The 18,034-nt window shown below is 31.8% G+C and overlaps 2 protein-coding genes across 2 annotated transcripts in view; one reads left to right on the top strand and one right to left on the bottom strand.

The window, feature by feature from the left end:
• LOC111715098 (uncharacterized) overlaps nucleotides 1-7,739 on the top strand; it is a 16,657-nt gene extending 8,918 nt beyond the window's left edge. The window contains exons 2-5 of the mRNA XM_023490351.1: nucleotides 4,452-4,621; nucleotides 4,756-4,834; nucleotides 5,514-5,876; nucleotides 6,718-7,739. Of these exons, the coding sequence (XP_023346119.1) occupies nucleotides 5,556-5,876; nucleotides 6,718-7,095 (699 nt within the window). The 5' untranslated portion in view covers nucleotides 4,452-4,621; nucleotides 4,756-4,834; nucleotides 5,514-5,555 and the 3' untranslated portion in view covers nucleotides 7,096-7,739. The remainder of the gene's footprint in view (nucleotides 1-4,451; nucleotides 4,622-4,755; nucleotides 4,835-5,513; nucleotides 5,877-6,717) is intronic.
• Nucleotides 7,740-8,954: 1,215 nt separating this feature from the next.
• Nucleotides 8,955-15,573, bottom strand: LOC111715097 (facilitated trehalose transporter Tret1-2 homolog; the record flags this gene model as incomplete). The annotated part of the gene is given in 7 exon segments (XM_023490350.1): nucleotides 8,955-9,367; nucleotides 9,845-10,167; nucleotides 10,340-10,478; nucleotides 11,405-11,483; nucleotides 12,396-12,500; nucleotides 13,168-13,274; nucleotides 15,462-15,573. Coding segments are annotated over 7 exon segments (1,132 nt in total), but the record flags the coding sequence as incomplete, so codon positions are not given.
• Nucleotides 15,574-18,034: the final 2,461 nt, after the last annotated feature.

Below are 18,034 nucleotides of genomic sequence, written 5' to 3'. Positions count from 1 at the left end.
TGACGGACATATCCATCTGCAGAAACCTTGATGACGGACATATCCATCTGCAGAAACCTTGATGACGGACATATCCATCTGCAGAAACCTTGATGACGGAAATATCCATCTGCAGAAACCTTGATGTCGGACATATCATGCATCTAGTTTCTAGAAGTGATAGAATATAAATTTTCACATTTAAATTTTTAAAAACCGCGTTCTAGATTTTCCAGCATTTTCTGGGTTTTTACACAGCATTTAAGAGATAACTACACTGAGATCTCTGTCCTCGATGATCAGGATTAAAGGGTACTCTTGTGAATCGGTGATGTCCCTCTTTAAATGAAAGCTCAGTTAAGATTATGCTTATCCTATTTTAAAAATCCACCAAAAAATCTTTTAAAAAGTTTTAATAATAAAATAAAACGTATAAAATATCTTTATTGTGCAGTCGAGTATAAATTATTATGTGAGTAAATCCTAAAACAAAGTTTTAAATTCTAATTTTTTTAAATCAAGAACTTCCAAATCATGCATTTAACATTACTTTAAAACTAGTTAAGCAAAATCTAATGATATCTCTGGTGGCTAATAATTTTTATATTTTTTCTATACAAAGTAACATTTAAAACTCTTGAAAGGTTTTAAATGTTCAAAGTTGCAATTTCTAGGTTGGGCTGCAAAAAGGCAACAACAGGCAAACTTCCTGTCCTTTCTTTAATTTGTTTAGACGTTTTGCGTATTAACTGACATTTGCAGGAAATGCCACATTGAAATCATGTTTTAAATAGATGGAGAGAATTAAAAGAAATTTGTTTTAATTTTATTAGAACCATTTATAAACTCTCAATAATTCAAACTGCACCGTACAGACATGACATTTGAAGCACTATACCTTGCAGGACCTTTTGTTGCTAATACTAATTTACAAAAATATTTTTTTGGGACAAACTTAGATAAGGAATTCTTGTGTATTCTAACGAATGAGTTTTCTAATATAAATGTTTATTTAAATTCGTGTTTTTGTATACTGACAATTTAAGTCTAAACAATGCATGCATTAAAGTAAATTAAGTCATTAATTTTCATTCCTTTTAAGTTTGGATTTAGGCTTATCTCACAAATGTTGCCTTATGCATTTATGCATAATTTATTGCATATCTTGTGTATCATCTTCTCCTATCTTGTTTTCTGTTCCTCCATCTTGTTTGTTCCTCCATTTTGTCTTTTGTTCCACCATCTTGTTTTCTGTTCCTCCACCTTGATTTCTGTTCCTCCACCTTGATTTCTGTTCCTCCACCTTGTTTTCTGTTCCTCCATCTTTTTTTCTGTTCCTCCACCTTGTTTTCTGTTCCTCAATCTTGTTTTCTGTTCCTCCACAATGTTTTCTGTTCCTCACCTTGTTTTCTTATCACTTATCTTGTTTTCTGTTCCTCCGGCCATCTTGTTTTCCAATCCATTGTCTTGTTTTCCACTTCTCCAATTTGTTTTCTGTTCCTCCATATTGTTTTCTGTTCAGTTCACCATCTCATGTTTTCTTTTCCTCCATCTAGATTTCTATTTCTCTATATTGTTTTCTGTTCCTCCATCTTGTTTTCTGTTCCTCAATCTTGTCATTTGTTCCTCCATCTTGTTTTCTGTTCCTCCATCTTTCTTCCTCCATCTTATGTCCCGACCCTCTATTCTATTTTTTTTACTTACCCACCCTGTAATCCAACTGCTTTTTAGATTTTTTTATTTACTTTTCACATTTCGTAAGATTTTGTCAGAAGAAAGCACAATATTTTAACCAGTGTTGACATGAAACGATTATCATTTGGAGAACAAAACATGTGTTTCTCATTTCATGATAAAATCCGGGTGTTTTTTCTCAGAGATATTTAGTAAAATATTGCTAAATATCCTTTATTTGGAAATGTATTTGATTGAAATGATATGTTTCACCAACAATGTGTATTCAAAACTTTTGTTTCCGGTTTTATTCGAAAGTTTAAACTATAAACCCACATTTAAATCTAGAACTAAATCATCATAAAATCTTTTCATTTTCCGTAGAAATTCCCTCCTTTCTGTTAAAAATTGTGGCAAAATTATTTAGAATTTTTGTTTTGCTGCATCAAATTATAAAAATTCAGAAATAAGACAAAATTTTTTCAGATTTATTTGAAATCTATTCCTTTGTGATTTATGATCATTGATTAACCAATTTAAATCATCTTAAAAATCGATCAATTGAAAGATTTATGAAGGTCATTTTATGGAAACAAAATTGACTGATCAATGGATATTTGATCAAGGATATATAATAGGTCAATCGATTTAAGGATATATGATCTAATGTTTATTGGATTCAATATTTACTCATTTCATGGACCGATCGATTAATGATTACATAGTTAAAAAATCGATGGACAGATCATCAATTGATAGACTTCTGATCAATTGATGGACAAATAATCATTCGACAGACGCATGATCATTTGATGAATGCATGATCAATAAATGGATGTATGATCAATCAATCGAAGGATGTATGATCAATCTTTTAATGCATAAATGATTGAAAAATAATGGATATTGATTGATACATAATCGATCAAACGTAAAATATATGATTGATAAAATAATGGAAAAAGATCGATGACTAGGTTGGATGGAAATATGATCGTTAAAACCCATCCGATCTCTTTTTAATGTTTCGTGGAAGTTTAAAAAATAATGCATTTTTTATGTTGAGAAAACTATTTAGAAGTTTTAACTAAAAACTTTATATCTTTTTGCGTCTCATAAAACTTTGAAATGGGCTGAATTTGAATATGTAAAGGGATTAATATAACTTTTGGCTCAAACTTTGTGTGGTCAAAAGTTAGATGCATATATTTAGTTTGAAATATTAAAAAACTTGAAAGCTCTTTCCCTTCACTATAGATTCTAAAACCTATTTATTTTCCCACAGAAAATTCTTTACAAAGTTAACTTTCCAGAGTCTAAAACTAAAGAATGCGCGAATTTTAACTTTTCGTTCTTAGTTTTAGACTCCGTTAGATTAAAAATAAGACTTTAAAAAAAAATTGAAGATTTAGTTATCCCCACTCCCGGGTTGAATTAAAGTTTACAAGAACTATTTATGTTTATTTTTGATGGATTTATTCTAGATTTAACCTTTATTTTCATCCTCTTCCCATCGGATTCTTTTCCCCTTATTCTCCCCTTCTACCACCCCCCCTCCTCATACCCCCACAGTTCTCGTAAATAAAGTAAAAAGTCATAAAATTCACATTTGCTGTACCAATCTTTTAAAACTTAGATTCAGAGGGAGTTTTTACTAGCTCACTAGCTTACAAGCTTAGTAGTTCACTAACTCACTACCTCATTAGTTTACTAGCTCACTAGCTCACTAGCTTAGTTATTCACTAACTCACTACATCATTACCTCACTAGTTTACTAGCTCACTAGCTTAGTTGTTCACTAACCCATTACCTCACTAGTTTACTATCTTACTAGCTTAGCTGTTCACTAACTTACTACTTACTAGTATATACTAGCTAACTGGCTCACCGCCTCACTAGCTTAGTTCCTCACGATAGCTCACTACCTCCTTAGCTTAGTTGTTCACTAACTCACTACCTATAGATAGATATATAGATAGATAGATAGATAGATAGATAGATAGATAGCTAGATAGATAGATAGATAGATAGATAGATAGATAGATAGATAGATAGATAGATAGATAGATAGATATATGGATAGATAGATAGATAGATAGATAGAAAAATAGATAGAAAGATAAATAGATAGATAGCTAGGTTTATTAGCTCTAAATGAATCTACATTACTAAAGAATATGCTGGAGAATCCAAAAAGCAAAAGTTTTTAACGAGAAAAAGTTTTAAAAACTTTTTGTTTGATTTTATACTTTGAATAATCTGGATTTTGTATTTAAGAGATTCCGGTAAAAATAGATTAACATAATTATCTTAATCTTTTGTACTTTAAAAACGAGAGATAGTATATGTGGAGAGCAGATTTGACTAAGCTTAATTTGAGTGTTTAATCACAAATCCTTTTTTCCGAAGAAAAGTTGATTGGGAAACAATGTGGGAAATATTAAGGATTGCTTTCTTACTGTCGGGTGTACCATGACTTACAAGGTCGCAAAGTCGTCCGAATAATTTTGTACAAAATGTTTGATTGTTACGCATATCATGAGGGAACTCACAATCACATCTTTAATCTTTTAAATTCGGGGGGAAATCGGAATAAATGTTGAGTGTATAGTGTACAATGCCTGTATGTTATTATTTCATCCGTCAATTGATAAAAAGTCTAAATTATGAAAATAACAAAGCTATCAAGACAATTTATTGCTTATAAGTATTAAACTGATGTTAAAATAATTGTTATTAAAACTATCTGAAATTGCTTTTCAACGTTTTACCTGTTCACACATAATGCCATTTTTCAGATCTGAATGAAAAGGGAGGAAACAAACCAATGAAAAGGGAGGAAACAAACCAATGAAAAGCGAGGAAACAAACCAATGAAAAGCGAGGAAACAAACCAATGAAAAGCGAGGAAACAAACCAATGCTAAAATCAAGATAATTCAAAAACTGTTTTCATTGAAAATCTAAAGGTAAGATTAATCATAATTTAACACTGAAACAATAAAGTATTTAATTAATTCAAAGCCATTTTTTTCACGTTAATATACAAATGATGGAATAAATAAAAAATAAGAAAACATATCAATTTACTTTTTGCTTCTAGAAAAAAACACAGACTCTTTTGAAATGAAAAGGAGATAAGAATGAGCAAAATAAAGAATTCATTAAAATCTTCTAAAAAGGTAAAAATAATTTTATTCTGAACTCCCTACCCCTCCCCCTGGAGCCACCCTTTAATTTACGTCATACCCCCCTGAACCACACCCCTTAAAGTACACCTTTCCAACTACCTGCCTTATTTTTACCCCCCCTCCCCCCACGTGTCTTTTTGACCCCTTTGCAAAATGTTTGATATTTGTTTTCTCATGAATATGATGCATATTTATCCAGTGATGCATTACTTTATAAACATTGCGTCACTCTCATTCATCACTTAAACATTATAAACACTTCTGCACTTGAACTATAAAAAGTTGAAAAATTGCACTAAATCTATAAACACTCCACATCTGGATGTATACATGCATTCAATATTTACACGGACATCTCGTCTGGAGAAATCCCCGAAAGTTGGAATTTTCGAAAAATCGATCATCAACGATCACCCAGCAACTTTCATAAAATACTTTTTAAGTTTTATCTATATTTACCCACAAAGAAAGAGACTACAGTGGTGAGTTTACGGAATTCAGACTTAAAGTTTTATATATAGTGGTTCTATTTTGTGGTAATGTTGATTTACTAAATAGCCAAATTAGTTTGTTTATATGTAAATTTCTAAAGCAGAAAACCAAAGTTTCAGGTCGTCGTTAAAGTTTCATTATATTTTTGTAAATTTTTATATCGTCATTATTTTTTTAGATATCGGAGTAAGTGGAAGAAAAACTAATCAACAAAGACGGGATGGAACACAAAGACGGGATGGAACACATAGACGTGATGGAACACAAAGACGTGATGGAACACAAAGATGTAAATAATATCAGATCCCCTAATCCTTGCCAGGTGTACTACAACCTCGGAGCTGAGTTGTCGGACGAGGATGAACCTGAAGAAGCTCCAGGTACCTCATTTGCACAGGAGGAACGGTTTCCGCCTGGAGAGGAACGGAAGAAAGAGGAGATATGGAACCGTGGCAGTGTTCCTCCAGATCTAGTGGCGTCTGCGGAACGGTTTCGAGTTATAAAAGAAGAACCCAGAAAGAATAGCTCTAGTTTATTTCAGGTTAAAGGGAACACAAAGAACAAATTCAAAGAAATTGAGTTTTTGCCACAAACTCAAATTTTTCAGCTCCATATCTTTACAGCCTTATGGTGCAAACCTTTACTATTTCAAAAAGAGACTCTTTAATCAAACAGAATTCAAACCTTGAAATGTCAAAGGTCTACGGATTGGAGTTGCAAAGATATAAGGATTAGAAAACCTATTTTGTGGCAAAAATTTGGTTCCTGTATAATATCATTAAAATTACGCAAGCTTTCTTTTGTCTTTGATTGAACCTTACTGACCAAATAAGGATTTCTAAGCTACCTACAAAGCACTATTTTTCTAGCTCTTGATTTAAAAGGGATTTTAGCAAAATATTTCTCATCATTATAAACCTTTTTTACCAGATCAAATAAAATAAGGTTCGTTCTTGAATTACAAGCCATTCGAAGAAAAAAAGAACACCAAGACGAAAGGAATTGAGTTTCTGTCACAAAATTAATTTTTCTAATTCCTATATCTTTGCAACAAAGTATCGTAGACCTATAATATTTCAAACTATAAATTATGTTAGGTAAGGTAGTCTAAGTCTGAAATATATAGACGAAGATATAAGGATTAGAACATTTGACTTTGTGACAAAAACTCACTTCCTTTATCGATATTTGATATTATAACATTATTAGAAAACTCACTTCCTTTATCGATATTTGATATTATAACATTATTAGAATAGTTCTGAGTCTAAATCTTTGATCTAAAAGATGTTGTTAAATTCAACTATTAATCGACATAATACAATCAAGACAGTTAAAAAATTGTTTAATTGCAAAGTTTGACGTATCTCCATTTATTTCAGGGTTCTCATGAAACCTATATTGGGCCTAGTACTGAGAAGAGTAAACCTCTCAGTGTAGACCAGAACCATGTTCAAGACACCTCCACGAACAGTTCTGGTATACCAGACTATAACCGATTTGAACTAGACCGGTACACAAACTTGGAGGACCTCCTGGACGGGGAACCGTGGGAGGAGGCCGACTTCGCCCCCGGGGGCAAGGTTGACCTCGTGGTGAGGATCCAGGAGGGGGTGCAGGGCAGGGAAGGGTTCTGGGGAAGGAGGGAGGGCGAGGGGTATAGAGGTACCAGAACTAGGATTGTACATCAGCTTGGAGCTAGAGATTGGTTGGAACAATGTGGGTCTAACCCATGTACAGCTTACTGTACAGTTATGTGATTATAAACACTGCATACAGCTATGTGATTATAATCACTAAATAGTTATGTGATTATAAACACTGTACAGTTATGTGATTATAAACACTGTACAGTTATGTGATTTTAAACACTGTATACAGTTATGTGATTATAAACACTATACAGTTATGTTATTATAAACACTGCACAGTTATGTGATTATAAACACTGTACAGTTATGTGATTTTAAACACTGTATACAGTTATGTGATTATAAACACTATACAGTTATTTTATTATAAACACTGCACAGTTATGTGATTATAAACACTGTACAGTTATGTTGTTATAAACACTGCACAGTTATGTGATTATAAACAATCTTATGCAAAGAAAATAATTATATATTTATGTGTGATTTTTTTTAAATGTGCCAAAACTGTACAGTTTGGGTGCCAAGGCATAAAGAGTGTACACTGTACAGCTTTAGTAGCGCCATGTACATCGATGATATTATACTGCACAGCTGTAATAATGAAATATCTGTCTGTATCCATGGAAAATTGTATCAATGTTTTCTCAAATATTTAGAATATGAATAAGAATTCAAATTATATATATCACCATTTATACATTTATTCAAAATATCCATATTTGCTTAAATAAACATCAGCGCTAAGTGTAGATTTCGCTAAACTTATACTCCCGCATATGCAAAAATAGAAATAATCCTGTAAAAATAATATTATGTTTAATGTTTAGTTTTCTCATGTAAAATGTATAAATATATTATTTTAATCAAAAATAATTGTGAAGATTTAGATATATGTCAATTTAAAATCTAATTCAAAGAAAATAAGTAATACATAATAATAACACAAATATTGATAAGATGATATGATTTAAAAATAACAATAATACAGCTTTTCGCTCATATCTATATATAAATTTGGCTTGTCTGTTTGTTTGTTTGTATCCAATAAACGTCAAAACGGCTAACCGATCGGGCCCAAACTTTGTGTGGGACCTCACGTTACCCAAGGGATGGATTATGAATGATCAAAATTCGAAAAAATTGTGGTTAAAAGTTTGAAAATGGGCGAACAAATATTAATATTATTCTCATATAATATGCCTCTGTGATTTTAAAAATCACTTAGGGAAAAAATAAAATCAAGAAAAAAACTAATTTTTTTAGCCTGTCACCCACAGGTTACCCGTGGGTTCCCTCAACAATTTCAGCCAATTTTGTCCAGCCGTTTGGCCAGCTATAGCTAACATATATATATTGAGCGAAGAGTTTTATTTTATAGAGATAGTAAATGTATTTTCCAGTGAGGTTATAGTGTACATTATAGAATGATGATGTACGCTAATCCTTTACTGCATATTTCATTATTATATGGAGATTCTGGCCTATAAACCTATACAGCTAATTGAGCACACAGGTAGAGAACGATCATCCCGGCCGTATTTTCAATAGCAATAATAAATCCAATAATGAAAATTAATAATAAGATTAATAATAATAACAATAAAAATAATAGTAAAAATGTCTAAAGTAATAATAATGATATTAATAATAGTAATAATGAATATTGTTATGGGTTGTATCCTCCTTTATGCTATTGTTAAAAATTTCAAAAACTTTATCAAAAGTTAAACTTACATAAAGTAGGAACCTTCAAGTTACAACACACATTAATCTCACTAGAAGGGAATGATGTACCGTCCTGTTTTGCCACCTGTTTGTATCTCCTTGCTCTAGTTGATTAAAAGTTGACCCGGTACTTCAAATGAACTTAAGTTTTCATTGAAAATGGTCCAAAGAAAGAACAAAGTAGAATATATAAGACATTGACTAATTATCTATGCTTAGAAAAGAAATTGGATTTTAAATTTAATTTTAGGATTTTATTCTTAAAAATGTTATAAAAATGTTATAAAAAACTGACAAATTTAGCACTTTTTACAATACAATTTTTTAAGTACACAGTTGGTTTCTAGATTCACTTAAATATAAATACATGATAGTGATAACTATTTTATGCAACAGTTTCCAATGGAAACGCTGTCGTCGATTTCCTGTTGCGATGAGACCGGAAATGGTTTTGAATTTCCTCGATTGATTTATCTCGTGTTTCCGGTACGAATATAAAAGTAAAGATGGCGCCTAGAAAACATACCGCGGCATAAAACCAGAAAGTTCCTGAATATCCAATGGACTGCTCCAGGTCTACAAAGGTTTTAGCAATAATGAAACCAGATACAAAGGCAAAGCAGATAATGATGGAGTTTGCGATGGATCGAACCTGAAAAGATTTTTAATCGTTAATCGTTATTCATTAAAAAAGGAGTTGAGTTTTTGCCACAAACTCTGATTTTCTAATCTCTATATCTTTGTAAACCCAATGTCGTAGACCTTAGATATTTCAAACTATTAATACTTAAAGATAAAATAAGCTAAGTTTGAAATATCAAAGGTTTGCACCATCAGGTTGCAAAGATATTGGGATCAGAAGATTTGAGTTTGTGGCAAAAACTCAATTCCTTTATTAGAAAAAGCAAGGATGATAGTTTTAAATATAGTCCAAAACAGCTTAAGTTTAAATTATAATTTGGTTTCTACAGAAAAGTATAACAATCAAACATCAAACATTTTTATCAATATTTTACCTACTGCAATATATAAATAGAGCTTTAATATGAAAATTTTTAATATGAAGTAAGTTTTATAGTAAAATGTCGTCTTGCAAATTGAAAAGAACTATTTTCTATTGAATCCATACCTTTGGTGGAAGAAGTTCCGCTGTAACAACCCAGATCAGTGTTCCATATCCAACATTCCCAAGGAACAGGAACCCTACTACGGAAACCAGGGGCAACCAACCCAGAGGAGGTAGATCAGGGGCATCCATGTTTCCACCAGGGGCGTCGAAAGGTTTCCCATCAGAGGCGTAGTTAGGTGAGTTTGTATAAAAATGGAAGTATGTTCCGAGACCCACGTGGCAAACAGACATCCCGAGTATTGAAGTGACGAGAAGGGTTTTCCGGTTCAATCTAGAGACTACAGCCAGGGAGACAAAACAGGATATCAGCAGAACTGATCCAACTAAATCAGGAATGTATTAATCAAGTTCAACCTGATAAAATGCTATCCTTCTTTCTTCTTTTTCATTTCTTACAATTCAGAAATCGAATTTAATAAAAAATTAAGATTAAACTTTTTTCATTTTTTAAGCATATTTATCTGTATATACCTATTATGATGTATCTGTATATACCTATAATACTAGCAAGGTTATGATGTATGGTGGAGCCTGCATCCTTGAAGATGATCCCGCAGTAGTACACTATCACGTTGAACCCGGACATCTGTAGGAAGAACATCATCATCAGGCACACCAAGAACGGTTTCAAAATCTAAAAATATTTTTTTGACCATTAATAAAATTTAAGAATGTTTAAAAACGACATTTTTACATTACAGATTCGTTATATGCAAAATGGTAGAATTTTTTCTTTTTTTAAATTATGAATTATGAAAATATTATCATTTGGAGGAAATAAAGCATTAATGAAACAAAAACATGTGATTCATCCGGTGTTTCTATTTTACAGTTCAAGTTCCACATAATATTGGATCATAGTTAACTCTAAATTGGGATTTTCGGGACAAACAAAAAAATTTAAAAAGACTAATCTTTTCAAAGAAATTGCAAAAAACTATAATCTAATATGATATAACACGCTTAATATAATCTGTTTTTTTTAATTAAAATTTTTTTGAATGTTTAAATTACAGATTTGATCAAAATCAAATGCAAGAATTTTTTTCTGAAGTAAAACAAATATTTGACATTTGTTGTACATCTCATATATTTTAAACTCTGACTATTTGAACTTGAAGAAATATTAGTTGCTAAGATATAAAGAATATGCGGCGAGTAATCTTTTCTATCCTGTGAAAAATATGAATATGATTAAATTGACTAAAATCAAGGGATTTCCGCGGAAATCATTTTTAAATCCTCAGAAACAGATTAACGAGCAAAATTCTGGTAAAAATAGTTGATTTTGGTTGATTTTCTTCTTTTTATGGTTATTAGGTTTTTAGGGCGCTTCGCGCTCAGCTTCTATTCAAATTGTGAACATTTTCTCTTCGTATACATTGTAAAAAAAAGAAATTCGCGGATTTTATTAAAAATATTCGAGGATTTTTTAAATTTAAGGAAAATGGGGACAAAATAACAAAATTTGGGTCCAATCAGCTTAACCGTTTTGACGTTTTGACGCTGTACAAACAGACATACAGACAAACAAAGTATATATATAGATAGCTTTTTTACCTCTGATTCAAGTAGCATCGTGGTTGAAATACGTTCACGTTTTCTGATTGCAATTTCTCTTTTTATTTGGTCGATTTCCCTGAAAAAAAATCCAGTTCAATATCTAATTTTTAAAGTGTCTGTTGTCTAAAATTAAACTTTTGAAGGATGGTGTCTAATAACCTATTTCTAGTGGGTTATTTAAAGTGTTTTATGTCTACAATATAGATTCTAGTGTCAAGTGTCTTGTGTTTTGTTTCTAGTTTCTATTGTCTAGTATCATGCTTCTAATGTATGTCTACTGTCTAATATTTGTCTAGTGTCCAGTATCCGGTGTCTAGGGTCTTGTGTCTAGTGTCAATTGTTTATTGTCTGGTGTCAATTGTTTATTGTCTGGTGTCAATTGTTTATTGTCTGGTGTCAATTGTCCATTGTCCAGTGCCTATTATTGAACGTCTAGTGTTTATTGTCTAGTATCAATAATCTTTTGCCTAGTGTCATAAGTCTATAGTCAATAGTATATTTTCTATTGTCAATTGTCTAGTGTCAATTTTCTATTGTCTGTTGTCTAGTGTCTAGTGTCTAGTGTCTATTGTCTAGTGTCTAGTGTCTAGTGTCTAGTGTCTAGTGTCTAGTGTCTAGTGTTTAGCGTCTAGCGTCTATTGTCTGGTGTCCAGTGTCTAGTGTCTAGTGTCTAGTGTCTAGTGTCTAGTGTCTAGTGTCTAGTGTCTAGTTTTTCTAGTGTCTAGTGTCTAGTGTCCAGTGTCTAGTGTCTATTGTCTAGTGTCTGGTGTTTAGTGTCTAGTGTCTAGTGTCTAGTGTTTAGCGTCTAGTATCTATTGTCTGGTGTCTAGTGTCTATTGTCTGGTGTCCAGTGTCTAGTGTCTAGTGTCTAGTGTCTAGTGTCTAGTGTCTAGTGTCTAGTGTCTAGTGTCTAGTGTCTAGTGTCTAGTGTCTGGTGTCTAGTGCCTAATGTATAGTGTCTAGTGTCTAGTGTCTAGTGTCTATCTACCTGTCTAAACTCTCTGGATTTCTACCTCTCAACCATTTCAAGGCGACCTCTCCCTCCCATTCCCGTCCTTTTAGGATCAACCAGCGAGGGGATTCAGGGACACAGCTTGACAGATATATATATATATATATATATATATGTATGTATCAGTCAATCAATGTAAGGAATTGAGTCTTCGCCATAAACTTAAATTTTCAACTCCTCATATTTTTTGCTACCGGATGGTGTATATCTTTTCTATTTCAGGCTGATCTAACATAATTCATAGTTTGAAATATCTATGGTCTGCGACTTTGGGTTGAAAAGATATTTAGATTAGAAAATATGAGTTTGTGACAAAGACTCAATTCCTTTATTAATCGCTAAATATACTTTAAAATTTGTCAGAAATCTTTTTCATCATTCTCATTTATAATAAGGAACTTTAAAGAATAATTCCAATTAATCTCGCCACATAGTAAAAATAGTAAAGACTTACCACATAGCAATAAAGACTCACCACATAGCAATAAAGACTCACCACAAAGCAATAAAGACTCACCATATAGCAATAAAGACTCGCCACATGGAAAAAAAGACTCACCACATAGCAATAAAGACTCACCACAAAGTAATAAAAACTCACCATATAGCAATAAAGACTCACCACATGGAAAAAAAGACTCACCACAAAGCAATAAAGACTCACCATATAGCAATAAAGACTCACCACATAGCAATAAAGACTTACCACAAAGCAATAAAGACTCACCACATAGCAATAAAGACTCACCACATAGCAATAAAGAACGGAAGAACAAGAACAAGATGTGCTGCTGCCAGCTGCCACCAAGTTAGTACATAACCAAGACTGAAAGTCATCAGTACACCAATACTTCCCTAAAAAATGGCAGGATGAGACTGTTTTGACGACCTAAAACTCGTTAAATTTAGTAATCCATAATTCAGATGGGTAATTTTGTTATTGTTTCATTCGTCCAACGTTCACGAAAACTTCGTTCGTTTTCTAAAATTTTGTCTGTTGCCTGTGTTTAAAGGGACTGTAAAGGAAAAATGAAATGGGGTATAGGCTGCTAAAAGCTAATCACTTTAGCTCTCGATCGCGACCCATGAAAGTTATATCTGATGTTCCTGTCTCGAGAAACTGATTTACAACTTTGTCAAATTTATACGAAAATTAAGATATATACAATTTTGTATAAAAGTAGTGGGTTTAAAAAGATCAAATTCAGCAAATATGCAACCAATCTGAACACGATGATATCCCAGAGAAAGCTAATTGTAACCTAGGTTTACTCCAATTCTAATTTTATATTTGTTATTTCTATTCTTTATAGATTTAATTCATAATATTATTTATACGTCAATATTACTTGACCAGAAATTCCACCAATGGTAGTGCAGTAAAGTGGTCACGTGATACAGGCGGAGACACCGTGACCAGTATACTGCTCTGCCATTGGTGATAGTTCTGGTCACGTGATTTAAGTTTAAGATTTTCTAAATTTTACATATATGAACTTTCGTATAATTTTAACACAGTTTTATATCAATTTCTCGAGACAGGAACATCAGATGAAACTTTCATGGGTCGCGATCTAGAGCTAAAGTGATTAGCTTTCAGCCAATACCCCATTTCATTTTTCCTTTACAGTCCCTTTAATAATATTAACTTACTCCACTGGACCACAAACGATACTGATTATTTTTTTTCTCTCAAGTACTCTTTACGAAACAATTTTGGGGATATTTTTGTTTAAATTGGTGCATTTTCAAAAATGATTGGACCAGCTTGGGGTCATGTGAGAAACAAAAGTTTGAGCCAGATGAGTTGATCCGTTATGACGTTAATCATGGATAAAATCAATAAAATAGAAAAAGACAGACATATCATTTAATATTATTAAACAATACCATTCTAACCTTTGATATTATTTAACAACCACGATTTAGCCTTTGATATTACTTAACAACAACGTTTTTTGACGTTATTTGACAACTACAATTTAGCCCCTGTTATTTGACAACTACAATTTAGCCCCTGTTATTTGACAACCACAGTTTAGCCCCTGTTATTTGAAAACTACAGTTTAGCCCCTGTTATTTGAGAACTACAATTTAGCCCCTGTTATTTGACAACTACAGTTTAGCCCCTGTTATTTGACAACCACAGTTTAGCCCCTGTTATTTGACAACTACAGTTTAGCCCCTGTTATTTGACAACTACAGTTTAACCCCTTGTTATTTATATCTTTATATTGTTTGTACATTTATAGAGAAGATCCAAAAGTTGAATAATTGAATAAAATACCGCCTAAAGAAAGTTTAAATCTAAAAGTAAGGAAAATATATTTAGCAAAGTTTTAGTTTTGCAACAAATATTTGCACAAAACTTGAATATTTGCAATTTACAGATTATCCAGATTTTCTGCCTAACCCTTCAATAACCTTATATTTTCAAGAGAGAATAATACAAAAACTTTGTTTGTAAAGAACAAGGAAGCTATTTATTCTACAGAATTATTCACAGTTTATGAAATAGAAAAAAAAGAATAAAATAAAAATAAAGTTGTCACGGTTCAGGACAATAGGAGGGAAGAAAATAATGCAGTTGCACAGTGAGCCCTCTGAGGGGGGAAAATACGGTTCCACAGTGAGATAATTAGACATATCACACTTTGGATCCATTTAGGGGATAATAAAATTGTCTGATAGTGAGGCGAGGGAGGGGGATAATAAAATTGTCTGATAGTGAGGCGAGGGAGGGGGATAACAAAAGTTGAAAACAAATCCATACGATGAGTCCCTTAGAAAGGAGATGATATGGATCTTAAATCACAAAGGGAGAAGGATAGTTGAAAACAATGGATAATAGCGTGTCCATTCAAGGGAATAATACAAATTTACAGAGATTCATCTACATTCCATGTAAATTGTAAAAATTGTAAATTGTAAAAAGATTCATAGCGCGGCTATAGTACAATTTCTGAAAGAGCCTATAGGAGGTGAATGATAAGGCTGCACATTAAGTTTTAAGAAGTTAAATAAAAAAAGTTATTTTTTAACCTGAAACTGAACAAAACACCCCAGAATTCCTCTCATATCAGTAGTTGCTATCTCCACAATATAAACTGATACTGTGGCTAGAACAAGACCCAGTCCTACTCCATTCAGGAACCTAAATCAATGTGTAAGATTAAAGGGACTGAATGCGTAATTTGAAGTGACCCTTCATGCAAAGATGACAATAGCAGATCCAAAACAAAATCCTTGAAACCCTAATCTGATCAAATATGTGGAAGATATCGTCGTTTTTCTGCCTCTCTAAGAGTTTAATTCTGATAATTTCTCCATTGTTTCTTATAAACAAGAAAAGTTATTTTCGCACAGAATCCGCAAATATAAAAATAAAAAGTTTTTAAAAAAAACATGGATATCCTCTTCGTACTTTATCAGACAAGGCTGTTAAGGGTAACTTTGTGAATCAGGCATTGCCATCTTTGCATGGAACTCGAGGGTTCAATACAAATAAAAGTCCTAAAGAATAAAGTCAAAGATGGCCGCTTAAAATCAGAAATTTTATAACAAAAGATAGAGGAATTTATTTTAAACAAAGAGTAATCAATATTTATCTTGTGAATTATGAGAGGTTTAAATGCGAAAAACCTAGCTGTATATCGTGTAAATAAATTTTATATAAAAAACTGAAATAACTAAAACTTTATTAGCTTATTTCTGTTTCTGTATATACCATCATTAACACCCTGTATTTTAATTTATCTCTACATAAAAATCCCTCTGATCTCACCCTGCCACAGATCACCTGACAATCTCCTTCATTCCAATCAACTCCTTACCTATCCAAAACATATCTTGATATGTGTAACCAATTATATTCAGTATCGTTAATTTACTTCGGGCCAACCACTCAAAACAACCAACCCTGGTTAGGCGGATCCAAACTGCTAAGTAAATTGTGATTGCTTATTTGTAATATCTCATGCTTACAACTTCATACTTGCCACTAAATCCAATTTGTTTATCCTTAAATTTTAGCAACATGATGTCGTAAATCTTAGATATTTCAAACTATGCAATAAGGATTAGAAAATCAGAGTTTGTGATGAGCTTTAGAACTTTTAGATGGATAATAAGATTTTAAAAAAATGAGTGTAAATTCTTTACATTTTTGCAGATATCTTGAATTTTGATTTGATCAAATTTAGATAAACTATAAAGAAGCCTCACAGTGATCCATAGGTTGCAAGCTTTAACGCAAAAATCGATGAGAATTTTGCCAATTAATTTTTTAAAACTTTAGCAGAAAAAAGTACTGTATAGTTTAAAATGTACATTGTTCGTGTTTAAAGGTAATACAAAAGTGTAAGTTAGTTTTTGAGGTAAAAATAAATATCAAGGTGTTGCTACACAATAAAGTCGCCTCAATGTTGACAATTCTAAAAAATTAAAACCAAACAAACTTTTTATTTTCTTTATTTAATATTTGCGCTCATATACTAGGAGAATTACTTTTTCTTCGAATAAAGGATGAAAAATTCTGCAATATATATATTTCATCCATCATCTTTCATCTGCATAGTTGTATATTTATTATTTATTATGTAAATATATTGGAAACCCAGTTTGTTTACATTATTTATTGGATACATTCAATATATTCATAATGTTACCAATAATGTTAAATCTAGTCTCGTATTTAGACTTTTCTAATAAACATATTATCTAGCTGACTTTTAACTATTTACGGAATATTGGAAGATTTTTTAGATAACTGTCAGAAACAACTAATTTTTGAAAAGTCATCTTAAAAAATGTACAAAAAGTAGAAGATTATTTTTAAATCTAAGGTTTCTTACTTCCCCATTCGAAAAAGCTATTTTGCAATTTAAACTTAAAGAAGGTCTAAATATGATAAGAAAACAAAAACAAAATAAAAAGAAACGAATAAACAAAATCTTGAGACACAAATTTAGTTCGTGATTTATCGCCAGCTTTTATAATCTAATAGGTTCCTCTTTCCAGGATATGTTCTTTTCAATATTTAGGTATTGGGCATCTTTCATTTTGCATACAGTTGTATTATGCTTTTTTTAAAAAAAGGCGATTATTTACAGAAAGCGGTGTAGTGATCCTTATTCCAGAAACAATGGTTTGAAAAAAGTATTAAAAATGCACAAAAAAAACAAAATAAAATATTACTTGTGTTTATCAGACAATTTTTTATCTTCTTAAATGCTCGCTTTTAATGACAAAAGTAATGAATACAATTATTTTTACAGTGATGTATGTAGATTTTTACAGTTTACTGAAGTATGTAAAGTTTTTTACAATGTTCTGCGAATGTAGATTTTTTTACAGTGTACTGCCGTATGTAGATTGTTTACAGTGTACTGCCATATACAGATTGTTTACAGTGTATTGACGTGTGTAGATTGTTTACAGTGTACTACCGTATGTAGATTGTTTACAGTGTTCTGTCGTATGTATATTGTTTACAGTGTACTGCCGTATGAAGCTTGTTTACATGATACTGCCATATGTAGATTGTTTACAGTGTATTAACGTGTGTAGATTGCTTACAGTGTATTGCCGTGTGTAGATTGTTTACAGTGTACTGC

Source organism: Eurytemora carolleeae, unplaced genomic scaffold, assembly GCF_000591075.1.
Source record: "Eurytemora carolleeae unplaced genomic scaffold, Eaff_2.0 scaffold1703, whole genome shotgun sequence".
In the NCBI taxonomy this organism is placed as follows: Eukaryota; Metazoa; Arthropoda; class Copepoda; order Calanoida; family Temoridae; genus Eurytemora; species Eurytemora carolleeae.
This window is presented reverse-complemented; position numbering and strand designations above follow the sequence as displayed.